Below are 25,470 nucleotides of genomic sequence, written 5' to 3'. Positions count from 1 at the left end.
AATACGTTCACAGACAGAAAGTGATGACTAAGTATTTTGAAGGATGTTTTTCTTTCTTCGTCTACAGGGAAACCACAAAGCTCTATTGTCGTTCGTCTAACAACATATAAAGGTCAAAGGTCGACCAAAATTGACGGCCCGACAATAGTTGTTGTTGGAGGTTGACAAACATATCGAGATGTGTAAATGCTCTTTGAGATTCTTAACACAAATAATAGAGAATAAAGTTTAAACAGATACAAAACTTCAGGATTATTTATATAATATACTTTCCGGTGCAAAAAAATAAGGGCTTAAATTATAAACTTATTTAATAAATTCNTAACTTTATTGTAGTCTGACCAGGGCATAAAGCCAAAACGCGCCATGGAACAATGAAATGAAGGAAAGTTACAAGTCTCTGGGTTAGTTTTTTAGCAATCTTTTGGCAAGATGCTACAATAGAATACAGGATAAATTCTCGTGATTGTAGAACATCGTATTTTAAATATCAAGCGTCATTCTTAACGAGTATAATGTAAAAAATAATCTAACTAATATCACTTTTTTAAAAACCGTTTTGAAGTAAAAGAGTTTTGAGAGTAAGAATCAGTTCTTACTCTCAAAACTCATTTATTAAAGTGAGTTAGAAATAAAAAAAAACAACATTGAAAGCTAATAAAACTCTGTAAAATGATGGCATTCCTTTATTTTAATATTCAAACAATAATTAATTCTCCTACAATTTTTACCCATTATATAGCCTAATACATATAATTATTCGTAATATAAATAAACTATTTTAATTAAATATTAACAAAATTTATTATAAAATAATAAAAAAAGAAAAGAAATTTTCAATGACTGATTCCAAAAACTTGAAATTTATAGAATCATATTAATATAATTTAAAAGGTAAAATATTTGATGAATATAATTCCAACTATAGGCAATGGTTTATATGTATTGCAAATATTTTTTCAGTGTTTCCTGACATTAAATTGTGTATATAACATTTTGTCGTGTTTGAATGTCGTGTCAAACAAAGATTAAGCATGACTGTTTGCTGGATAAGGTCAGGTGTTTATATAAAGAAAATCCTGTATTTCTATACTTTTATACTGTATTTTTCGAATACACAAATAAAAGTATAGATGACAAAATGAAATATTCTGCCTGAACAAACAATTGAAGGTTAATACAAGCTTATTTATAGATGCTATGTTCGATGATGCATCAAAATTACTGCAAATAATGCAAAATATGAGTGATTGTGTATTAATTTAATAATTATATTTAATTCTAAAATATAAATATTTTTTAATTTAAAATTTACTTTTTAATCATATTAACTAAATTCATCAATTCTTATCCACGTATGAGTCTGGTATCGGTATAAAAAAAGAAAATGTTTATTTGGAAATCCTTACAAAAATAAACCACTCATATTACACCCATTTTGATTTTAATTTGTACCGCTATCTACTTAAAAGATTTTTTTGGGGATGAAATTCCGACCACACAAGTGGCCAACATGAAGTAAATGTGGTTGTTGCGTATCGGATGCAGCACAATAAATTATCATGTACACAGGGGAATGGCGGTGAGAAGTGGAGTGGTTTGTGTAACGAGAGACCACACCAAAAGAAGGGGATTTTGTCACATCTACTTTGTCATTTCTTTAAATGAAGTCGCTCTCCAGATGAGCTTGTTAAAAAATGTCTGGATATCCAATCTGTTTAACCGAAAGGAGTCTTACAAAAGCTAAATTCGTTCCAACATCAGGTATAAAACTAAACAGAGAAGGGTACTATAATAACAATTGTGCATTTTAAAATATACGTAATTAAATAGTGATTACTAGAGAATTTTATATAAGTTATATATGTATTTACTTTACCATAAAGTAACGACAGTTAACATATCTTTACAGATTTATGTTACAGACTTACGTCTACGACAAGTGAAGAGTAAAGGAAACGACACTCACATGATTTGATACCAATTTTCATTCCCGAATTTAAATATGACTTCTCTAGTAATTCGAGTCATTTGTATTGTGAACCAAGAATGTAGGCCCGTAAATGATAAACAAAACTAAACTATCTTTAAGTAATCTGAATATGATCATAGGCATATTTAGGGGAAGACAGAGAAGCCTCCCTCTTAAATAGAAAGTTAAAATACATGTATAGAAAATATTAGATTTATCTAAAAGTTTAAATTTACGCACAGATATATTCCCGATACCTCACTTAAGATAATACTTGATCATTCATTGTTCATGATACAGCAGCAGAGGTCTGTTTTAGAGTGTAAAGTTAATATATTCTACATCGATTAAAACTCGATAATCATATCGTTATTATATTCAGAAAATTTTTACCATTATGATTTCCAGTCAATACGTATGAAAAATTATTATATCGATCATTGCATATTGTTATTACGTTAACAGACTTCATGAAATTCTGCATTTATTTAATATTAAAGAATGAAAAGATAGTATTGATAAATTTTATAACAATCAATTTTAGAAGCAAACTTTCTGATGTTAATTTTAATTTTAGGATAAAATGTAGATTATATAAGGCTAATTTTATATTTAAAAAATTATCGGAAATTTTTATAAAAAATAAATTAAGATTATTAATCGTTAAAAATTTCTTTCTCGTAATAAGATCATAGAGTTTAAGGATAAAAAGTTAAATTATTCCAGTTTAAAGAGGATGAAAATAGATTATATTTGAGAATAAAAAGTAAACTGTGTTACAAGTCGATGGGTTAGATTTTAGTCTATGGGTTAGTTTTTTAGCAATCTTTTGGCAAGATGCTACAATAGAATACAGGATAAATTCTCGTGATTGTAGAACATCGTATTTTAAATATCAAGCGTCATTCTTAACGAGTATAATGTAAAAAATAATCTAACTAATATCACTTTTTTAAAAACCGTTTTGAAGTAAAAGAGTTTTGAGAGTAAGAATCAGTTCTTACTCTCAAAACTCATTTATTAAAGTGAGTTAGAAATAAAAAAAAACAACATTGAAAGCTAATAAAACTCTGTAAAATGATGGCATTCCTTTATTTTAATATTCAAACAATAATTAATTCTCCTACAATTTTTACCCATTATATAGCCTAATACATATAATTATTCGTAATATAAATAAACTATTTTAATTAAATATTAACAAAATTTATTATAAAATAATAAAAAAAGAAAAGAAATTTTCAATGACTGATTCCAAAAACTTGAAATTTATAGAATCATATTAATATAATTTAAAAGGTAAAATATTTGATGAATATAATTCCAACTATAGGCAATGGTTTATATGTATTGCAAATATTTTTTCAGTGTTTCCTGACATTAAATTGTGTATATAACATTTTGTCGTGTTTGAATGTCGTGTCAAACAAAGATTAAGCATGACTGTTTGCTGGANGTAAAAATAAAAAAAAAAAAACTTTTTAATTTTTTATTATATTTGAAGATCATAAGAAAAAAATTATAATTAGATTTAAGTTCTTACTAATAGAAATTCTATCCATCTATTAATCCTAGCATTTTATAGTTCTAATGAATTATTAAAAAAAAACTAAATTACTGTATTGATACATAAGTAAAATTTCTGTTAATTTGCACTATTCGATACAGTAAACTGGAATAGTTTATTATATTTATTTTTTTTATAGTAATTCATTAATCTTACTTAAATAAAAGTCGTCTAAGAAACTAACTAACTTGTAAAATCAATGAAATAAACTAATTAATAGATGTGCATTTTATAATTTTCTATTCTTGAGCAATTACTCATAGTGCTAACGTTTCTAGGATTATTTTATGAACTAGCATTATTTGACATTAAATTATTACTCATTTTTCAATTTAAAGTTGAAGATACTTGATAATTAAGTCCACTAAAAATGTTTTTATTATGTTAATATTACAGAATTTAATGTTATACATTCATTAATTTATTAAAAAATCAACTTAAGATTTAAATTTATGATAAATCAGTTTAACGAGATATAATGTGCTTAAACTATAATTTAAATACTTTTTAATTTTAGTTTTCTCTATAACCTATATTTTTAAAATCAGTTTTATTGTATTTAAAATTTTAAAATAGATATGTTAACAAGAAATTACTCTGTAATAATTACTTTAAAAATTTAAATAAATAAATAAAAATCTACCGATTAAATATCTAATAAGATTAATAATATTATACATCAAATTTAGCTAGAAAAAGTCTTCTAAAAGTGCAAATAATTCTGCAAAGTACAAATTATTTGAGATTGATTGTCACTGACAACAACTAAATTTTGCTAATATCATTTGAATGCTATAAGGGAAAATTTCCTACATTATTTAACTCTCTTATTAGCAATAAATTATTGTTCATTCTTTAATTTAAAGATAAAATACTTCTAAGGTTACTATCTCTTGTTTTTGAGTTGTTACTCATGTCTTATCGTCATTGTCATCTGGTTAGCAATTAACTCACTTTTTAGGTCATTGGAAGCATATTAATCATTTGTTAAGTTTCAAGCTCGTCTGCATAATTATGTTAATAAAAACTTTAAATTAAATGAGCTATTATAAACATAAAACTTAAAAGAAAAGAATTAAGCTAATAAAGATCATAATTTTAGGAGTTTTTTACATAACGTGGATAGTTTTTGAGTGATAAAAATTAAGAAAAAACATGGCTTTATGTAACAAAAATAAGATAGGAAACACGATTAAAAGCATTTAAATATCCACATAATAATAATAATTTGATTATAATTGGCATAAAAATAAACTTAAAATAATCGGAGTGTCTTCTTTTATAAGTCATTAATTTAATATTTTTATTTAAATAAATAAATAAAAATTTAAAATTGACATTCAGGATGCATGAAAGTCCTTTTTGCATAGATTAAAAGAGATTTTTAAGCAAAATTGCTATGATTATTTTGCTTAAAATCGGATAAAGTTTTTTTAAACGATCTATTTTTGTAACTAATTTAAAATAAATAATTTGCTTTCTATTTTAATAAAAACACGAAATAGATATTTACGCAAGATATAAGGAAATGAATAGTGAGGAAGAAATAAAATAATTGGAGTGAACCTCAAATTTCACGGTATAAAAACACTTCCTTATTATAATTTTCGAGAAAATTATAAGCATCAAAAGCGGAAATAATTCATAATAAACAAATAAAAATGGCGCAGTTTATAATTTAATTCCTTACAAAGCAACAAATAAGGAAATAAAACAAACAGGAAAATAAATTAGTTCGCTATCCGACATTGGTTAAATAATCAAAATAACGTCGATTACTTATTATCGATGGCGCCATTGGTGGAACGATCCATACTTTCGGCCTATTGGACGAAAGGCCAGCCAATAAAACTTCCTCTTTTTTAGATGGGAAACGATTCTTTGCTCAATGGATCGGTGAGAGAGCACGTGAGCATGCGCCGATGTTCGAATCAGGTAGGTGGCGCTACGTAGCGGTTAGATTCTCACCTGAATTTAGTAAACGTGATTTTGTCAAGTGTAGTAGATGGTGCTAGACTTGATCATTGCTAGGATGTGTCAATCATTTTGGGATGATTAACATGACGCACACAAAACAACTCTATGAACATCATAAATAGCCGAAATAAATCGGGGACACTATTTTAAGTGCTCTATGGTGTCCCTGATAATATCAATCATGGAAACAGGGGAAAGACAACATTTATCTTATTGTGGACCATTCAATCCCCTGCCTCAGTTGTCGGCTCGTGCCAGGGACTTTTCTATCGATGCCCTGATTTCGGGGTCACAGAGCACCAACACAAGTCTCGTATCGAGCGATGAAAGCGATGAGTCTTTATTGGATCGAGATTCTCCACTTCATCACGAAGCTATATCACCTTTAGGTGAGTACCAGATAATCATCTAAGGCTTTACTGCATAGCTTAATTAATTTCGCTATAATTAAGGATCTCACTTGTTTTTTTTCGCATAGTGTAAAGTGCAGAAAGATCCTGTCAACTAAGTTGCGTTACTCGTGAATCTTTAGTTAACCCGCAGAGCAAAAAATGAATAAATAATAATAAAAAAATTATTTTGCACTCAGTAATAAATTATTAAATATCTTAATAGCATTAAATTAACTGAAAATTCAATCCAGATTTTTTAAATATAAAATTTAATTTTAAATTAAATTTTATATTAAAAAATTTATAAATATTATATAATTTAAAGTAGAAAAACTCCTGTTTTTTTAGAAGTAATTTTCAAAATTTTTAAATATTTTTTTTTCTAAAAAAAGATATAAAAATTAAAGTCAATTAAAGATCGTTAAGAAATTTTTTATCATTAATATCGATGATAAAGTTATAAAAAATTCCTTTATTTTCCATGTTGACAGTCTCAGTGTAAATATTGATAACCAGTAACTGAGATAACAGTTTATAATTGTTTTTTTTAAATATATCATAAATTAAAAATAAGATATTTTAAAACAAAATATCTCATAAGTTAATTTAAAGTAAGCTTAACTTAATTATAATATATTTGAAAAAATTGCTGTTTCTCAAAATATCATTAATTTTTGCTTCAACTGTTAAGAATTCTGAATTAATCTAATACATAATTTAATCTTTGTTACTGCAAGATTTGCCTCCGGGCCTGTAATTATAGCTAAAAGTTACAAACTGGACATTTCGGATTTTTGCTGATAAATGAAAAAAGAATTTCGTTTGGCCTTCGGCATCTCAATGATTTAGTAATGTTAGCATTAATGCTATTTCCTATGAACAAATGCCTATCATTCCTATTTTTCAATGTTGAAATTATAAATTTACGAGTAAGGTTATTTAAAACTTAAAACTTTATAAATTTTTTCCTATTTTAAACTTTTTTTTTATTCTCTTAATTTTTCTCTTTTTTCAACTTTTATTTTCTTAATTTTAATAATGCTAAATAAAATTCACAAATTAATTCTTAAATTTGGATCATATTTATTAATCTCGAATATTTTCCCTTTTTTTTTAATTGAAGTTATTTATAACTTGTCAAAACTTTTTCTTGTAATAACAAACAACTAAGGATTTACAGGGCCCAATTATTATTAACCTGTTGTTTTATTTAGGCCAAGATAATTCAATTTGTCTTAAATATCACTTCTTTACATTGAAAGTTCGCTATTTTCTATTAAGTTTCAACGAATAAATAAATCTATTTATAGAATATAATTAGTAGAATATATTATGTCTATTTTTAAGTGTGAAAAGTATTCTGAAATCGAATATTAGTGTCCATAAATGCTATACTTTCATTCTTAATACACCCATAAAATACTGTACTTCTAAGTGTTTCATATAAATGGAAGCTTAGAAATAAAACTGATAAGAAATTTATTTATAATTTTTTAAGCCTTAGAATGTTACTTTTAGTAACATTTTTAGTTAATTTTATTGTTTTATTCAATCCTGTCGGCCTTCTCTTTAGTGTAGGCCCCCCACAGTTGAATTTTTAAGGCAAAGAAAATCGAGAATTAAACAAACGTTTGGCCTATTTAAAGACAATTATGTTTTAGTATACATTGGAATGATTTAAATTTAAGAGATCTTGTCATTTTTAACCAGTTTGTGATATTAATTAAGTAGTATATATAATCCCTACTATGTTTTTTTATATCAATTTAGTATTATCCATCAAGTGACACTCCATTTTTTCTCTCTCTCTACAAACTTTCAATATTAGAGACAAGCTTAAAGACTAGAAAACAAAATCTTCAATGAGATAATTCCCATATTTATAAGTATATTTAAAGAGTTTTACTCTCAAATATAAATAAATATCTAATCTAAGAGGACGATTTATCTTTTAGTCAAATCTTCCAAGCGTAACGCAAACAATAGCTCTTTAATAAACATATTAATTTTAATATGTAATTTTAAAATAATATTTATATTTTAATTACGCTTCGATTAAATTCTTAACGGATTATATAGGCTATATAAATGTAAAAAATATAAAATTTTTCTTACAGTAATTAGAATTTGGCTTAAATCAGAATGAAAATTTATAATTTAAGTATTTTTATAATTAAAAATAATTAGAGAAAAGGTATGATATAATATTTATTATAGCATAATTTATGTATTAATATCGAACAAGTTCTAAACTCGAAAAGAATATATTTAAAACGTAGAATAAGAGCCGAATTTTACTATTTTATCTTTACTTTTAATGGTTGTTTGAATTTTTATTTGAATTCTTACCGAATATAAAAATCGATTTGAGTTTCACACAAGTCTATCGTTTATATCTTTCTCGGAAATAAAATCCAATATTACTCTGAATTTTTCATTATTTTCCTATAAGCAATACACCTCCATCGATAATGAATTGAGTTTATCCAGATTTGATATGTTTTCCGATAATTCCTAATTTAATAAATAAAAAATTTAAACTTTATTGTAAATAAACTGAAAGTCCAAAATTTTAAATTTCATTTAAGCTAAATAAATAAAGAAAGAAATCGAAGAATTTAGATTAATTAAAGTTAACAATATTTAAAGTTTAAACTCCATCGAATTAATTATCATTAATTAATATAGTAATCTGTAAACGGAAGTTATACTGCACATATAATATTTCCAAAATTATTCCCTAAAAATGCTAGTAAATTACTAAGATTACAAAATAGAGACCATTCTTATTAAATTAGCGTTTTTTACAAGTAAAAAAAATCAAGTAAAGGCAATTGGAAAATGAAATTAATCCTTTAAAATTCAAAAGTCATGATGATAAAATGTGATTAGAGTTATAATAATCAATAGAAAAGATCTTTTTTTGCATAAGAATCTATGCGAAGTTTAGGCTTATATTGCAAGAATAAGCAATCTTTAACAGGTGAAAACAAAACTATAGATTGCTTCCATTCACACGTAAGCACGGTATTAACAATTATACGTTACCAAAAAAAAAGAATGAGAAAAAAATGCATCCGTCCTAACAAAAACGAATCCATGATAAAACAAATTTTTCTTTGTCTTGAATTACCGCGCTTGCGTGATGTCACTGTCCGTCTTTGTTGACAGAATGATCATTAAGTGAGAGACAGTTTGTCTCAGAGTCACATAATGGATGTGTACATGCGTTTAATCTGCCTGGCATAGTTGTGCTTGCTCTATACTTATCTAACAGACGGGGCCTATGTAAATATTGGGCCTTATTTACGCTTTGCTTAACAATTCCTTCAGGGTGTTATGAATTTTTCATGCGATCTCCAGCGTAGCTCATTCTACTACAGCTACATAAAATCTGATTCATAAATTTGTAGTAAATGCTTAATTAAAGTGTAAGCCAAATAATTTTTCGTCTATAGGATTTTGATATGTCAGCGATAGTTTAATAACCGGAAGTATTCGAACGTTTCTGTATTTTTATAGAAATGCTCCTTTCGTGACGTCGCGTATACAGTATATCGAGTTCGATTCAATATTTAAAAGGCATTTTATAAAGATTTCTAGTTGTAAATTGATTAAGGATCTCGATTGGTGATGACGAACACAAAGAATTTCGTTAGAAATGTATTCTACATTAGCATTAAGCCAGTTTGTTGTATCAAAAATCAAATGATTTTGGTTTACAAAAAGCAAACTCTCCTGTTTGGAAGAGAGTCGAGTTCAATTTGTCAAAGAGGCAGTGGGTGGTTTGCCTACCCACAGGTGAGAAGTGTTGCTAACTATGTTAGAAACGAAGCTCTGGGATGCCATCCCGTAGATATGTAGTATCAACAGGTGGCCTCTCTTCTCTTACAGCTAATTCGTAAAATATGTTCGAACAAATTTTTCTGTAACAGCGGGAACAGAATTTTATAAAATAACTTAAATTTTATAGTCCAAAACATCGTATTATTTGCAAGACAAACGAAATTAATACATGTTATACGGGATTATATTATTGGCAAATTGCACGATTTAAAATATGCATTTTGACTTAATTACATTTAAATCATTCATTAATCTAGTTTCCTCTGTGACTTTAGATATAAATAATTTAATTTTGAAGCACTACAACGATATAATTTATAAAAAAATTAATATACAGATCAATTTAATCTTGAGTATAAATTGAAAAACAAACCTAAATTTTTATATGATTTCAGATGAAGTAAATCTGTATTGGAGCGTCATGGAGCTAAATACACCAATTTATATAATTTTTCATTTATTTGCGTGTAAACAGATAAAACGGGAATTATATAAGAGACGAAAATGATATCATTTTAAATCAAAATCACTAAATTTACCTAATTTTTTCCCAGAAAGAGAGCTATAATCAAGTTCCCACGTCACAACCATCCAACAGCATTATGTCGCAATCCAGAGTGGAGATCATAAGTCAGACATAAATCTCGTATCACGATTAGGTGGATAAATTTTGATTAAAAAGCATCATCAATTTTCAATTATGACATCGCAGTGATATCGTCTGAATGCCACAACGTGATTATATCTGACATCACACTTGAACCAAAATAATTGATATTGCGTAAAATGAATTAAAGCAGGATTATTTCTGTTTTACATTATTTTCTTTAATCAGATAGTAAATTATTAATTCATTGTATTTCTCGTGTGACGTAATAGAATTATAAACAAATTCATTAATCAGTGTAAGAAATGGTCGGTAGTGACAAAATTATCCGAAGAGCCAATTTGTCTGTAGATTCACTTTTCTCGCTTTTGTCCTATATTTTCGGTATTAAATAAATTTAATTACCTTAATGCCTAAAGTAATTAGCGGCCTAATGCCTTCTACTCATAATTAACCATATGCAGAAGGAAACATTTCAAAACAGAATGAAAAATGCATTCTAATTTACAGCTTTTAGCCGTAACAATGCTTTCATTGAATCGAAAAATCTTTTATTCTTTTGTTATAAGGTAAATCTAAATCAATTGGAATTTCTAATTTTGTTTCTAAGTTTTAAACGTACCCTAAAATATTTCTATGTTGATGAAGAATATGATAAACAAGTGACAAAGTGGCTCGAGATTTAGTGAATTGAATTGAAATTATTTAAATTTTTAATCTTAATATTCCACTATAATTTATCTGAAATGAGCCAGAAAGGTCTTTATAGTCTACTTATAAGGACTTTCTGGCCTCCTATAGATAAAGTGGGGCCTACTAGATAAAGGGTACACTAGAGTACAAGAAGTTCTTTATGAAGGAAGTCTCGTATAAACGACTTTCTGGCACTTAGTAAATAGATAAAAATATAAATAATTAATAAACATGAGGAAATAATACTACAATTATTAACGAGGAAAAAGATCTGAAGTTCTGTAATTTGTATTGTTGTGACTGTAGACAATTTCGTCATCATTATCCATTCAAAATCACGTTGCTGTGGCGACTTTTTACTGCTGAGTTGATTGATAGCCTTAATTAAAATTTGACCTTATTCTTTCAAAACTATTATGGCATAATGTTTGTTAGATTTAATATATATGGATCTATTGTAGTACATCCATAAACTTAAATCTAGTCTATAATTTATGATTATTAATATAACGACTAACAAATTTTTATCTAGGGTCTAAGTAACAAATTAGTTACAAAGGCAAATAATAATTGGTGCTTTTTGGTCGTTCTTGCATACGAATTTACTCTAATTATAACCATTTTTTAACGATAATTTATTAATTTCTTGTGGTTTATTTTAGAAAATAACCAAACTTTACAAAGGGTCGAGACAAAACAGAAAATGGGAAGCGAAAATTAATTTAATTATAAATGAAATAAGGAAGGGATTACGTGTAGATGTTCTGCTCCAGATCTCTCGAGTATTTTAAATGATGATAATTATGATCAAAAATCGTGATTTGTGCATCAAATAAGAGATGCAGACGAGCGATGAGTGGATTTATCCAGCCATCCGCGAAATTAGGGATAATAAAAGCAATGCTTTATACCCTAAAAGGCATAACTTTTATTTATTGAGTTTGCAACTTGAACCCCAGGTCTATCTACTTTTTACATAATTCCATTGTTTTGAATAACTTGATTTGCATAATTATTTGTCCACTTTGTTTTGAATCGAATCGCCTCATTTACGAAGTTCCAATAGTCAACTTTATTTGATTTAATGTTTTAATTGTTCTTTGTTCGTTTATAATTATTCTTAACGACATTAAGTTCTTCTTTACTCCTTCATGGAAATAAGCTAAGCTAATAGATATCAATTTTTCTTAGGAGTCACAATAATTAATTAAAATTTTTCCTTAAGATTTGTTTCCTACTTAAGTCTAGTCACACAGTAAATTTATTTTTAATTATAATAACAAGGCCTAGATAATTTTTCACACACAAATCAAGCAGCTAAGAGCCTATCCACTAACTCTCTATTAAACTTCATTCTGATTTTCTTTTTAAGCAGGTGCTTCGTTTAAATCTTAAATGATGCTTTTAACATTTATAGATTTGATTTTTAATATATTTTTCCTAAATTAATCCGTACCGAAACCAATTTGAAGAACATAATAAAGTTTAAATATCTATAAATCTTTATGGAAAAACTAATAATAAACTAACTGTAGTGAATAATGATAGGATATTCTTTGATAAATGAGCAAAATGTGATTTTAGACTACTTTAATTATTTNGATGTGATTAAGGCCATTTAGTGTATTTTGTTCTGATTCTAAGAATAAAAGAACAGACAATTGTTTTCAAAGAATGATTTTTTCTCTTAACAACATCTTCTGGAACCAATTAGAAAGAATCTATGTGAAGTTCGAAAAAGATTTTCTTAGAGTTGATAAAAAGAAAAAAATAAATAAATAAAAAGAAATTCGGTGAAGTGTTGCCTAATGACTACCTGAGGTGTTAATAGACTAACGAGCTGAGAAATAATATCGCTGCCTATGTCGTAATTTATCCGAATTCCTTTCGTGAAATCTGCTTTAGATTACATTTAAAATATTTCTTTATCGATTATTCGTGTTTATTAATTAATTAAGTTAATTACTAATCGTTTTAATAATAATTTTATACGAAAATTCGCGTCAATTTTTAGACTCCAACGAAAGGATTTTTGAAGAAATGTCTTTTATTGCCTGTGTTCTCTTCACTTAGAATGTTAAGTGAATAAAATATTAGTCCATTTGTTATGGAATTTTTAAGAAAGTAACAAGTTTTCTATTCACAAAGATAGACACAAGCAACTTACTTTTCTCAAAAGCGAATCTGTTAAATTCTCTTGTAATTTTGCTCCATTCCACATAAAATAATTCAAAGTAACATAAAATATTTTAAAAATCTTTTTAATTTCTCGAAATTGTTTAAAATTTTTGAAATATTTCCTAACAATGATGTTCTGTTTTATTGCTAAATCACAAGGCAGTTAGAAGAAATTCTTAAATGGAAAACACAATAATCCCTATTAACTTCCATAAATATTACCAGAAAGTATGTACTGTACATAGGCCTACATTAATTTACATTTGAAAAATTAATTTAAAATATTTCCTTCTCAGGCTTTAATTTAAAATATTTCCTTCTCAGGTTTTAAGAAAATAAAATTTTAAGAACTTATTAGTTATAGAATCAAACGTTTTGTTTACAACCAATTTTTTCATATATTTTTCCGGAATTTAAAGATTTTCTTTACTAAATTACTTTCTCAATAAGTCAATTAGACTTATAATAAATTAAAATTATATTTAAATTATTATCTAAACTTAGCTCTTATATTTAAGTTGAATCTTTTAAAATAAAATTAAAATGTAAAGAAATTATTTAAAAAAATTAAATAATAAAGAGCTCAGCAGATAAATGATGTTGCATAAGAAATTACAGACAAATTAATATAATTTTTATATAAATAATTAATTATATTTTAATATAATAAGATGATAATGTATTCGAGTTATGTTTGTAAGAGTATATTTAATTTAAAAGCATTTATTGTCATACATCTTAAATTTAAACGAAATTCTTCGCTCGCTTCTACGCTATATTTAAATGAATGTTAAAGTTTTCATTTAAATGGGATCATAGGTCTGTTTAGCATTTAAATAGGTAAATAATAAATGCATTTAAATATCTTGTAATATTAATTTTTCAATTTTGTATCTATAAGTCTATGCAAATCATTGCTACCATGATCATTTACATACATTTTGAATTTAATACCATATAATACTCAATAGCAACCCTAAATCTTGCTAGACTTATGGGTTGTAAAGTGAACTGGAAACTACAAATGCGAAGTGATCTGAAGTAAATTCGACATATAAAAGACTTAGTTTTGTATTAAAAAAGTAATTTATATAAAATTATAGAAGGATGCTATACAACGGAACATAAATCGAGAATATTTCAATCGTACATTTTATATCTTTCCCAACATTTCCCCTTTTTTCGCCAAAAAATGCTGTTGAAAGGACTACAAACCTTATCCAACTCCCACTTTCCTAATACTTTTCTGTATATAAAAATAAAATGAGGAGGAAAACAACAATTCGTTTGTTGACTACTTTAGAAACTTTACTATCTGTTATTTAACTGTTCGATTTAAAAGTAGAATAATATTATTTTTTTTATTTTTTTACATTCTTAACTTTATGGCTTTCCACCATTCCCGAGAATGTGAGAAACGAACCATTTTAAAACCCGAAGTTTTGTGAAACATTCAAAGGCAAGACTCGAAAAATAATACTAGTGCTATCTACGTTTTAAATTGACTTTTATAGCTTACAGCCACCTTTCCTACCACTTTTAGCTTGCCTCATTTCTCGTCCTCACTTGCACTATTATCACCCTTGCTAGCGAGTGTATCGCTGAAGCGAAACTCATCTGCCTTGTGAAATTTCTTACGCAACACACTACACATCATGATTGCCTGCAATGAAAACATCTGCACAACTTCAAACTAGAAGAAGGGTGGGAGGTAACAGGGGATGGAGCCATCGGTCCATATCCGGAACATTCAACTTGGTGATTGCCTATAATGTTGTTAGCGGGCCTGATGTCACTATCACCCCCCATTAATACTTAAACATTAGCCTGAGATGCAAATCTCTCCCCTGTACTACGCCCGTTTCTATCAAGTGTTTCATTTCTTACACTTGTTCTCATTCATTTCCCACTCTTCTGCTTTAATTAAGGAGTTTTGGCCGTATGGGGCGGAGCCGCTTTTAAAATGCAGAAGAGCAGATTACTGATCCCTCCAACTGCTTGTGATAGGTCGATGTCTGTTATATTTTAGAAAGAAGTGCATCTTCTACATGTGTAAATATTTGATGGAAGTGTGAAGGCAATCAAATAGAATGTGTTTTTTTGCAAATGTAGGGCCCTGTTTGGTGCAATTACCTCGAGAAATCTATATTTTATGCTTTTGTTTGTTTACATATATATAGCATTCTATAGAATTTTCGCATCTCCAAAGATTTATAAGCAATAAATTAACCCATTGATATTACAAAACTTTTTACGCCATTAAAATTTTCAAATTTCAGACAATAAAATTGCAATAATAAAATCATAATTACATTAAATTTAAAAATAATCTTAACTTATATTAATTAAAAAAATTAAATATTATCTAATTTCTATAATTTATATCAATATATAAGAACAATAAAACAAATTCATTTGCAATAAAAAAAATTCTTAAAAAATATATTTAAATCCAATGCTGATTTGAAATAAACGAGAACAATTAAATCAGATTATTTAAAGCTATTTAATGTCATTACGAGGATCCTATATAAGAATTTTTAACCTTAAACATTAATAAAAAGATATTATAAAGTAAAAGTCATTGCATCAGATAATCATTGCAAATGTTTGTTTAAGTGATTGATATAGGAAAAAAAAAATAACAATAAAAATATAGCAGCAGGACCACGATGTGATTAAGGCCATTTAGTGTATTTTGTTCTGATTCTAAGAATAAAAGAACAGACAATTGTTTTCAAAGAATGATTTTTTCTCTTAACAACATCTTCTGGAACCAATTAGAAAGAATCTATGTGAAGTTCGAAAAAGATTTTCTTAGAGTTGATAAAAAGAAAAAAATAAATAAATAAAAAGAAATTCGGTGAAGTGTTGCCTAATGACTACCTGAGGTGTTAATAGACTAACGAGCTGAGAAATAATATCGCTGCCTATGTCGTAATTTATCCGAATTCCTTTCGTGAAATCTGCTTTAGATTACATTTAAAATATTTCTTTATCGATTATTCGTGTTTATTAATTAATTAAGTTAATTACTAATCGTTTTAATAATAATTTTATACGAAAATTCGCGTCAATTTTTAGACTCCAACGAAAGGATTTTTGAAGAAATGTCTTTTATTGCCTGTGTTCTCTTCACTTAGAATGTTAAGTGAATAAAATATTAGTCCATTTGTTATGGAATTTTTAAGAAAGTAACAAGTTTTCTATTCACAAAGATAGACACAAGCAACTTACTTTTCTCAAAAGCGAATCTGTTAAATTCTCTTGTAATTTTGCTCCATTCCACATAAAATAATTCAAAGTAACATAAAATATTTTAAAAATCTTTTTAATTTCTCGAAATTGTTTAAAATTTTTGAAATATTTCCTAACAATGATGTTCTGTTTTATTGCTAAATCACAAGGCAGTTAGAAGAAATTCTTAAATGGAAAACACAATAATCCCTATTAACTTCCATAAATATTACCAGAAAGTATGTACTGTACATAGGCCTACATTAATTTACATTTGAAAAATTAATTTAAAATATTTCCTTCTCAGGCTTTAATTTAAAATATTTCCTTCTCAGGTTTTAAGAAAATAAAATTTTAAGAACTTATTAGTTATAGAATCAAACGTTTTGTTTACAACCAATTTTTTCATATATTTTTCCGGAATTTAAAGATTTTCTTTACTAAATTACTTTCTCAATAAGTCAATTANATCAGAATGAAAATTTATAATTTAAGTATTTTTATAATTAAAAATAATTAGAGAAAAGGTATGATATAATATTTATTATAGCATAATTTATGTATTAATATCGAACAAGTTCTAAACTCGAAAAGAATATATTTAAAACGTAGAATAAGAGCCGAATTTTACTATTTTATCTTTACTTTTAATGGTTGTTTGAATTTTTATTTGAATTCTTACCGAATATAAAAATCGATTTGAGTTTCACACAAGTCTATCGTTTATATCTTTCTCGGAAATAAAATCCAATATTACTCTGAATTTTTCATTATTTTCCTATAAGCAATACACCTCCATCGATAATGAATTGAGTTTATCCAGATTTGATATGTTTTCCGATAATTCCTAATTTAATAAATAAAAAATTTAAACTTTATTGTAAATAAACTGAAGTCCAAAATTTTAAATTTCATTTAAGCTAAATAAATAAAGAAAGAAATCGAAGAATTTAGATTAATTAAAGTTAACAATATTTAAAGTTTAAACTCCATCGAATTAATTATCATTAATTAATATAGTAATCTGTAAACGGAAGTTATACTGCACATATAATATTTCCAAAATTATTCCCTAAAAATGCTAGTAAATTACTAAGATTACAAAATAGAGACCATTCTTATTAAATTAGCGTTTTTTACAAGTAAAAAAAATCAAGTAAAGGCAATTGGAAAATGAAATTAATCCTTTAAAATTCAAAAGTCATGATGATAAAATGTGATTAGAGTTATAATAATCAATAGAAAAGATCTTTTTTTGCATAAGAATCTATGCGAAGTTTAGGCTTATATTGCAAGAATAAGCAATCTTTAACAGGTGAAAACAAAACTATAGATTGCTTCCATTCACACGTAAGCACGGTATTAACAATTATACGTTACCAAAAAAAAAAGAATGAGAAAAAAATACATCCGTCCTAACAAAAACGAATCCATGATAAAACAAATTTTTCTTTGTCTTGAATTACCGCGCTTGCGTGATGTCACTGTCCGTCTTTGTTGACAGAATGATCATTAAGTGAGAGACAGTTTGTCTCAGAGTCACATAATGGATGTGTACATGCGTTTAATCTGCCTGGCATAGTTGTGCTTGCTCTATACTTATCTAACAGACGGGGCCTATGTAAATATTGGGCCTTATTTACGCTTTGCTTAACAATTCCTTCAGGGTGTTATGAATTTTTCATGCGATCTCCAGCGTAGCTCATTCTACTACAGCTACATAAAATCTGATTCATAAATTTGTAGTAAATGCTTAATTAAAGTGTAAGCCAAATAATTTTTCGTCTATAGGATTTTGATATGTCAGCGATAGTTTAATAACCGGAAGTATTCGAACGTTTCTGTATTTTTATAGAAATGCTCCTTTCGTGACGTCGCGTATACAGTATATCGAGTTCGATTCAATATTTAAAAGGCATTTTATAAAGATTTCTAGTTGTAAATTGATTAAGGATCTCGATTGGTGATGACGAACACAAAGAATTTCGTTAGAAATGTATTCTACATTAGCATTAAGCCAGTTTGTTGTATCAAAAATCAAATGATTTTGGTTTACAAAAAGCAAACTCTCCTGTTTGGAAGAGAGTCGAGTTCAATTTGTCAAAGAGGCAGTGGGTGGTTTGCCTACCCACAGGTGAGAAGTGTTGCTAACTATGTTAGAAACGAAGCTCTGGGATGCCATCCCGTAGATATGTAGTATCAACAGGTGGCCTCTCTTCTCTTACAGCTAATTCGTAAAATATGTTCGAACAAATTTTTCTGTAACAGCGGGAACAGAATTTTATAAAATAACTTAAATTTTATAGTCCAAAACATCGTATTATTTGCAAGACAAACGAAATTAATACATGTTATACGGGATTATATTATTGGCAAATTGCACGATTTAAAATATGCATTTTGACTTAATTACATTTAAATCATTCATTAATCTAGTTTCCTCTGTGGCTTTAGATATAAATAATTTAATTTTGAAGCACTACAACGATATAATTTATAAAAAAATTAATATACAGATCAATTTAATCTTGAGTATAAATTGAAAAACAAACCTAAATTTTTATATGATTTCAGATGAAGTAAATCTGTATTGGAGCGTCATGGAGCTAAATACACCAATTTATATAATTTTTCATTTATTTGCGTGTAAACAGATAAAACGGGAATTATATAAGAGACGAAAATGATATCATTTTAAATCAAAATCACTAAATTTACCTAATTTTTTCCCAGAAAGAGAGCTATAATCAAGTTCCCACGTCACAACCATCCAACAGCATTATGTCGCAATCCAGAGTGGAGATCATAAGTCAGACATAAATCTCGTATCACGATTAGGTGGATAAATTTTGATTAAAAAGCATCATCAATTTTCAATTATGACATCGCAGTGATATCGTCTGAATGCCACAACGTGATTATATCTGACATCACACTTGAACCAAAATAATTGATATTGCGTAAAATGAATTAAAGCAGGATTATTTCTGTTTTACATTATTTTCTTTAATCAGATAGTAAATTATTAATTCATTGTATTTCTCGTGTGACGTAATAGAATTATAAACAAATTCATTAATCAGTGTAAGAAATGGTCGGTAGTGACAAAATTATCCGAAGAGCCAATTTGTCTGTAGATTCACTTTTCTCGCTTTTGTCCTATATTTTCGGTATTAAATAAATTTAATTACCTTAATGCCTAAAGTAATTAGCGGCCTAATGCCTTCTACTCATAATTAACCATATGCAGAAGGAAACATTTCAAAACAGAATGAAAAATGCATTCTAATTTACAGCTTTTAGCCGTAACAATGCTTTCATTGAATCGAAAAATCTTTTATTCTTTTGTTATAAGGTAAATCTAAATCAATTGGAATTTCTAATTTTGTTTCTAAGTTTTAAACGTACCCTAAAATATTTCTATGTTGATGAAGAATATGATAAACAAGTGACAAAGTGGCTCGAGATTTAGTGAATTGAATTGAAATTATTTAAATTTTTAATCTTAATATTCCACTATAATTTATCTGAAATGAGCCAGAAAGGTCTTTATAGTCTACTTATAAGGACTTTCTGGCCTCCTATAGATAAAGTGGGGCCTACTAGATAAAGGGTACACTAGAGTACAAGAAGTTCTTTATGAAGGAAGTCTCGTATAAACGACTTTCTGGCACTTAGTAAATAGATAAAAATATAAATAATTAATAAACATGAGGAAATAATACTACAATTATTAACGAGGAAAAAGATCTGAAGTTCTGTAATTTGTATTGTTGTGACTGTAGACAATTTCGTCATCATTATCCATTCAAAATCACGTTGCTGTGGCGACTTTTTACTGCTGAGTTGATTGATAGCCTTAATTAAAATTTGACCTTATTCTTTCAAAACTATTATGGCATAATGTTTGTTAGATTTAATATATATGGATCTATTGTAGTACATCCATAAACTTAAATCTAGTCTATAATTTATGATTATTAATATAACGACTAACAAATTTTTATCTAGGGTCTAAGTAACAAATTAGTTACAAAGGCAAATAATAATTGGTGCTTTTTGGTCGTTCTTGCATACGAATTTACTCTAATTATAACCATTTTTTAACGATAATTTATTAATTTCTTGTGGTTTATTTTAGAAAATAACCAAACTTTACAAAGGGTCGAGACAAAACAGAAAATGGGAAGCGAAAATTAATTTAATTATAAATGAAATAAGGAAGGGATTACGTGTAGATGTTCTGCTCCAGATCTCTCGAGTATTTTAAATGATGATAATTATGATCAAAAATCGTGATTTGTGCATCAAATAAGAGATGCAGACGAGCGATGAGTGGATTTATCCAGCCATCCGCGAAATTAGGGATAATAAAAGCAATGCTTTATACCCTAAAAGGCATAACTTTTATTTATTGAGTTTGCAACTTGAACCCCAGGTCTATCTACTTTTTACATAATTCCATTGTTTTGAATAACTTGATTTGCATAATTATTTGTCCACTTTGTTTTGAATCGAATCGCCTCATTTACGAAGTTCCAATAGTCAACTTTATTTGATTTAATGTTTTAATTGTTCTTTGTTCGTTTATAATTATTCTTAACGACATTAAGTTCTTCTTTACTCCTTCATGGAAATAAGCTAAGCTAATAGATATCAATTTTTCTTAGGAGTCACAATAATTAATTAAAATTTTTCCTTAAGATTTGTTTCCTACTTAAGTCTAGTCACACAGTAAATTTATTTTTAATTATAATAACAAGGCCTAGATAATTTTTCACACACAAATCAAGCAGCTAAGAGCCTATCCACTAACTCTCTATTAAACTTCATTCTGATTTTCTTTTTAAGCAGGTGCTTCGTTTAAATCTTAAATGATGCTTTTAACATTTATAGATTTGATTTTTAATATATTTTTCCTAAATTAATCCGTACCGAAACCAATTTGAAGAACATAATAAAGTTTAAATATCTATAAATCTTTATGGAAAGACTAATAATAAACTAACTGTAGTGAATAATGATAGGATATTCTTTGATAAATGAGCAAAATGTGATTTTAGACTACTTTAATTATTTAAAATTTTATCGATAATCTTGGTTATTATCGTAACCTTCCGTTACATCGGATCAAATCTAGCACATAAGCGATTCCATAATTATTTTAAATTTTAAGTTTTGTTGAAGATTTTATTAAATTTTAACATAGGAACTTCATAATTTAAGCAGAAATTGTAAACGAACTTATTTATTCCACAACAAAAGCCTTTTTATTATGAGGGATCGTTTGAATTTTTACGAAACATTCTTTAAAGTTAATATACTGGTAACATACTTTAATCGGAACACGCCATTCAAATCATTAAAACTTGATAAATAAATAAAGTCTATCCGTATATTAATAATAACTTGAAAGATGCATTTTATAACTATTTATAAAATTAATTTATATCCGAAGTATTTAGGCTAATTCGATATTGTTTTTCCCTTCAAATATTAGCATAATAGTTCCATAAAAGAAACTTTAATTCGCAATAATTCTTACATAAAAAAGTAATTAAGTTTATCATCAAATTATTATTATTATAGAAAAGGACAACACGTTCAGATCAGAAGATTTAATAAATTAAATATTATTATCATTGAGAATAAAAAACAAAGGATAGGCAAAGAACAAAAATCGATTTTGGCTTTCTGTTAAAAGATAATAGGGCTAAACTTTATACGATTTCTTGTAAGAAATTCTATCAGTATTGACGTCATACTTAAAAAGTTATTTTTATCTATTTTTAGAGAAACTGGTAGAAAGAACCACGAGTCCCGGTCAGTTGCTAGAGGCTGTGGCTAACTCGAAATGCATTCTACAGACGGAGAAAAGCGATCGTAGTTCACCTTCAGATGATGAGTCACCCAAACCGTCAGACATTTCGACGACGGGTGCCTGTTCCGATGGCGAACAGGGCACAGATTCCAAATCCGACCACGGAAAGGACACTCCCGACAATCCGAAAATGGTCGGAAAGTGCAACTGCGAGCAACTAATGAGAATCGACGCGCAATTGGAAACTAAAGACCTGTGGGAGAAATTCCACGAATTGGGTACAGAAATGATCATCACTAAAACGGGAAGGTACTATCATTTATAATTAATCTAATTTTAAAATAATCGTATAATTAACACATTTAATATTTATAGAATCGCTCTCGACTTACCAAAAAAATCAGTAAATTTAATTAAAAAAAAAAAGACTTCATTGCGAGTAAAATCAATATATAAATCCTTCATTTTTAACAATTAATGACGCTAAATTGAGAATTTCGTATTTGGCAATTTAACATTTAGGAAAATATAAGGAAACTTTTATTAAAATTTTAAAAATTTTATTAATATCAAGTAATATTTTGATGAAACAACGCATATTTATGTTATATAAGTTAGTCAAGTATTCGCTCGCACACGATGGTGGTTCCTTACATTTATCAGTGCTAATTTTTTTTTAAACCAAATATCCGATAAATCGATGATAATTCGTAGATATTATTCTCGTAACATGCGTAAACATTACTACAAATCGAAGCAAATCTCCATAGCGACATCAGGCACTTCCACTATAACAAAGGGACCATTAGTATGAATGGGCCTGTAACCAACGACAATCATCCAGTTCGTTACGGATTTGACGAGATGTTGACAGTGCCGATCTACGCCCCCTCGTGGAAAAGGACAGAACTATTCGTTACTATAAGTCTATAACCCTCTAAATTTATAATTAGATAAGAGAATATACGAAGGACTAAATAAGAAATCCGCCATTTAAATATCTTCTAAACACCGAAACTATTTTAAACATTAACTTGAACTTTCGAAGTAATTCTTACAATTTATTTATATTTATTTAAATATAAAATAAATAAAACAATGCTTTAATATATTATCATCGCTATATTATCCTATTGAATCACGTAACTAAATCCTTCTGGATAGAAAATTTTAAAATAAAAATTCATAAACAATACAAGTAATTAAGCAAATTATTAATTTATGCATAAAGATTTAAAAAAAATAAATAAATAAATAATAAATGTCGATGTGCTGGAAGTAACGTGACAATTTCAAAAATTTCACTAGTCAAAATATAACATACATTAAAAATTTTAGGTTGTTAACGATAGTAACTTTCAACAAATGGCTTCTTCCCACAAATATACTCGACATGTCCGACTGTATTGATTAATGTGGTTGAAACCTAAAGAGTCGCGTGCGATTTGTCACGAGATCATCACGTGTGTGAACGTGATCAAGGTTTCTTTCTCTGATCAACCATCACAGATCATTGAACTTGTTACGAGATTGACTCGACAAATGCAATCAATGTCGCTCTTTTTATCTCGTTTAACTTTAGGATAAAGACAATCTAAAGCCTCGTTTTATAAATTTACCATTCGGAGAATTGACCCTTTGTTTTATTATTTATATATATATATATTTTCCTGGTTTTTTTCGTGTATTTTTTTTTACTCGAATGCATTCTATAATCAACAAATCCTAAATAGAAAATGTCATTATAATAAAGAAATTATTGAAAATTTTGAAAGAAAAATGGATATGTTTGATCTAAAAGATAATTTTTAAGACTAAATATTCAATTTAAATATATTATATAAATTGTAAAATTATAATAAAAACTGATAATTTAAAAACTATTTATAAATAACAGATTTAATTTTGAATTAATTATATATGAATTATACGCAGTTTAGGCTACTTAGTTTTTCGGTTTTGCAATATTTATATAGAATTATTTATATAAAATTAGCTTAGAATTTATTTTTAATACTTAATTTTTATCATTTATAAATAAATATAGGCTTATACTTTTTAAAATTCTTTAAATAAATATTATTATTTAAACGAATTTACAGTACAGTAATTAGAAGTTTATTATTTTAATTGGTGCCAAAAAATTAGTTTTATTATCGTTAAAATTATTATAGGCTAAATCGACATATTAATTTAAGTTTATGTATTATATAAACCTTCAGTTAGCATACTTTTTAAATTAAGTTTCATTAGAATTATTTAAAATTAGCTTAATTATACAGAATTTAAAAAGTTGTTATAACTTTAAATCTTTTATACTAATTAATTTGATTTCCTTGAGTTTATTTAAAAATTAAAATTTTATAGTAAAGTTATTCGATTTTGATGTTTAATTTTAAAGATTTGAAAGTTAAATTTTAGTTTTTAAAAGCTGAGAGGCGAATAAAACATAAAACTAGCATAAAGTAGACGTAGATGTATACAATACAGTACTGTACAGTACAATACATGGGTGCTTAACAATAAATAAAGCTGTGTACGAGTAAAGAAAGCAAACATTTAATTAATCAATTATTTGTAGGGTATAAATTTTATTAATATCAGCTTATAGAATTAAGATAAAACTTTCTTCAATTTATTAAAAGAATTCACATGTTATAGAGAGAAATTAATAATATTTAAAAAAATAAACCTGCAACTTTTATTTATAAATTAAATAATTCTTTAACTAATTAACCATGTCTCCTAAAAATGATTTAATTTACTAGCATATAATCAATTAATTAATATATATTTTTTGTAAATAATGAAATTTAAAATCTGATTTTTGCTAATTTAATCTTCTAACAACATAATACAACACTTATAAAAACTAAATTATGAAATTCTAAAGCCGTTTTACTGTAGAAACCGTAGCATACTCAAGACCTTTTAGGGGGAAAGATTGAGATCGTAAAGGGTCAGAGGAGAGGTTAGGAAAACTACGTCTTAGATAGAGGTCATAGCTACATTTCTACCCTTATTTCAGTGATATATGTGAACATTTCATGTCCACAACTGATTTACTCGCTGCCAGAACAACTTCTTTAATGAACTTTCAGATAAAAGCAATATTCGTGACGATATCTTGCTTCCTTGTTAACACCTGACTCGTCACGATAGTAACAATCCGTGCGTGAT

General features: G+C 27.1%; 1 protein-coding gene across 1 annotated transcript in view; it reads left to right on the top strand.

Moving 5' to 3' along the window:
• Positions 1 to 5,512: 5,512 nt before the first annotated feature.
• LOC111614414 (T-box transcription factor TBX20-like) overlaps positions 5,513 to 25,470 on the top strand; it is a 42,858-nt gene continuing 22,900 nt past the window's right edge. Inside the window, exons 1-2 of the mRNA XM_023355788.1 lie at positions 5,513 to 5,905; positions 22,263 to 22,599. Coding sequence (XP_023211556.1) covers positions 5,674 to 5,905; positions 22,263 to 22,599 — 569 coding nt within the window. The 5' untranslated portion in view covers positions 5,513 to 5,673. The remainder of the gene's footprint in view (positions 5,906 to 22,262; positions 22,600 to 25,470) is intronic.

This window comes from Centruroides sculpturatus, unplaced genomic scaffold, assembly GCF_000671375.1.
Source record: "Centruroides sculpturatus isolate CEXI.00-Female unplaced genomic scaffold, Cexi_2.0 scaffold139, whole genome shotgun sequence".
Classification (NCBI taxonomy): domain Eukaryota; kingdom Metazoa; phylum Arthropoda; class Arachnida; order Scorpiones; family Buthidae; genus Centruroides; species Centruroides sculpturatus.
Note: the sequence above shows the minus strand (reverse complement) of the source record. Positions and strands in the feature narration are given on the sequence as shown.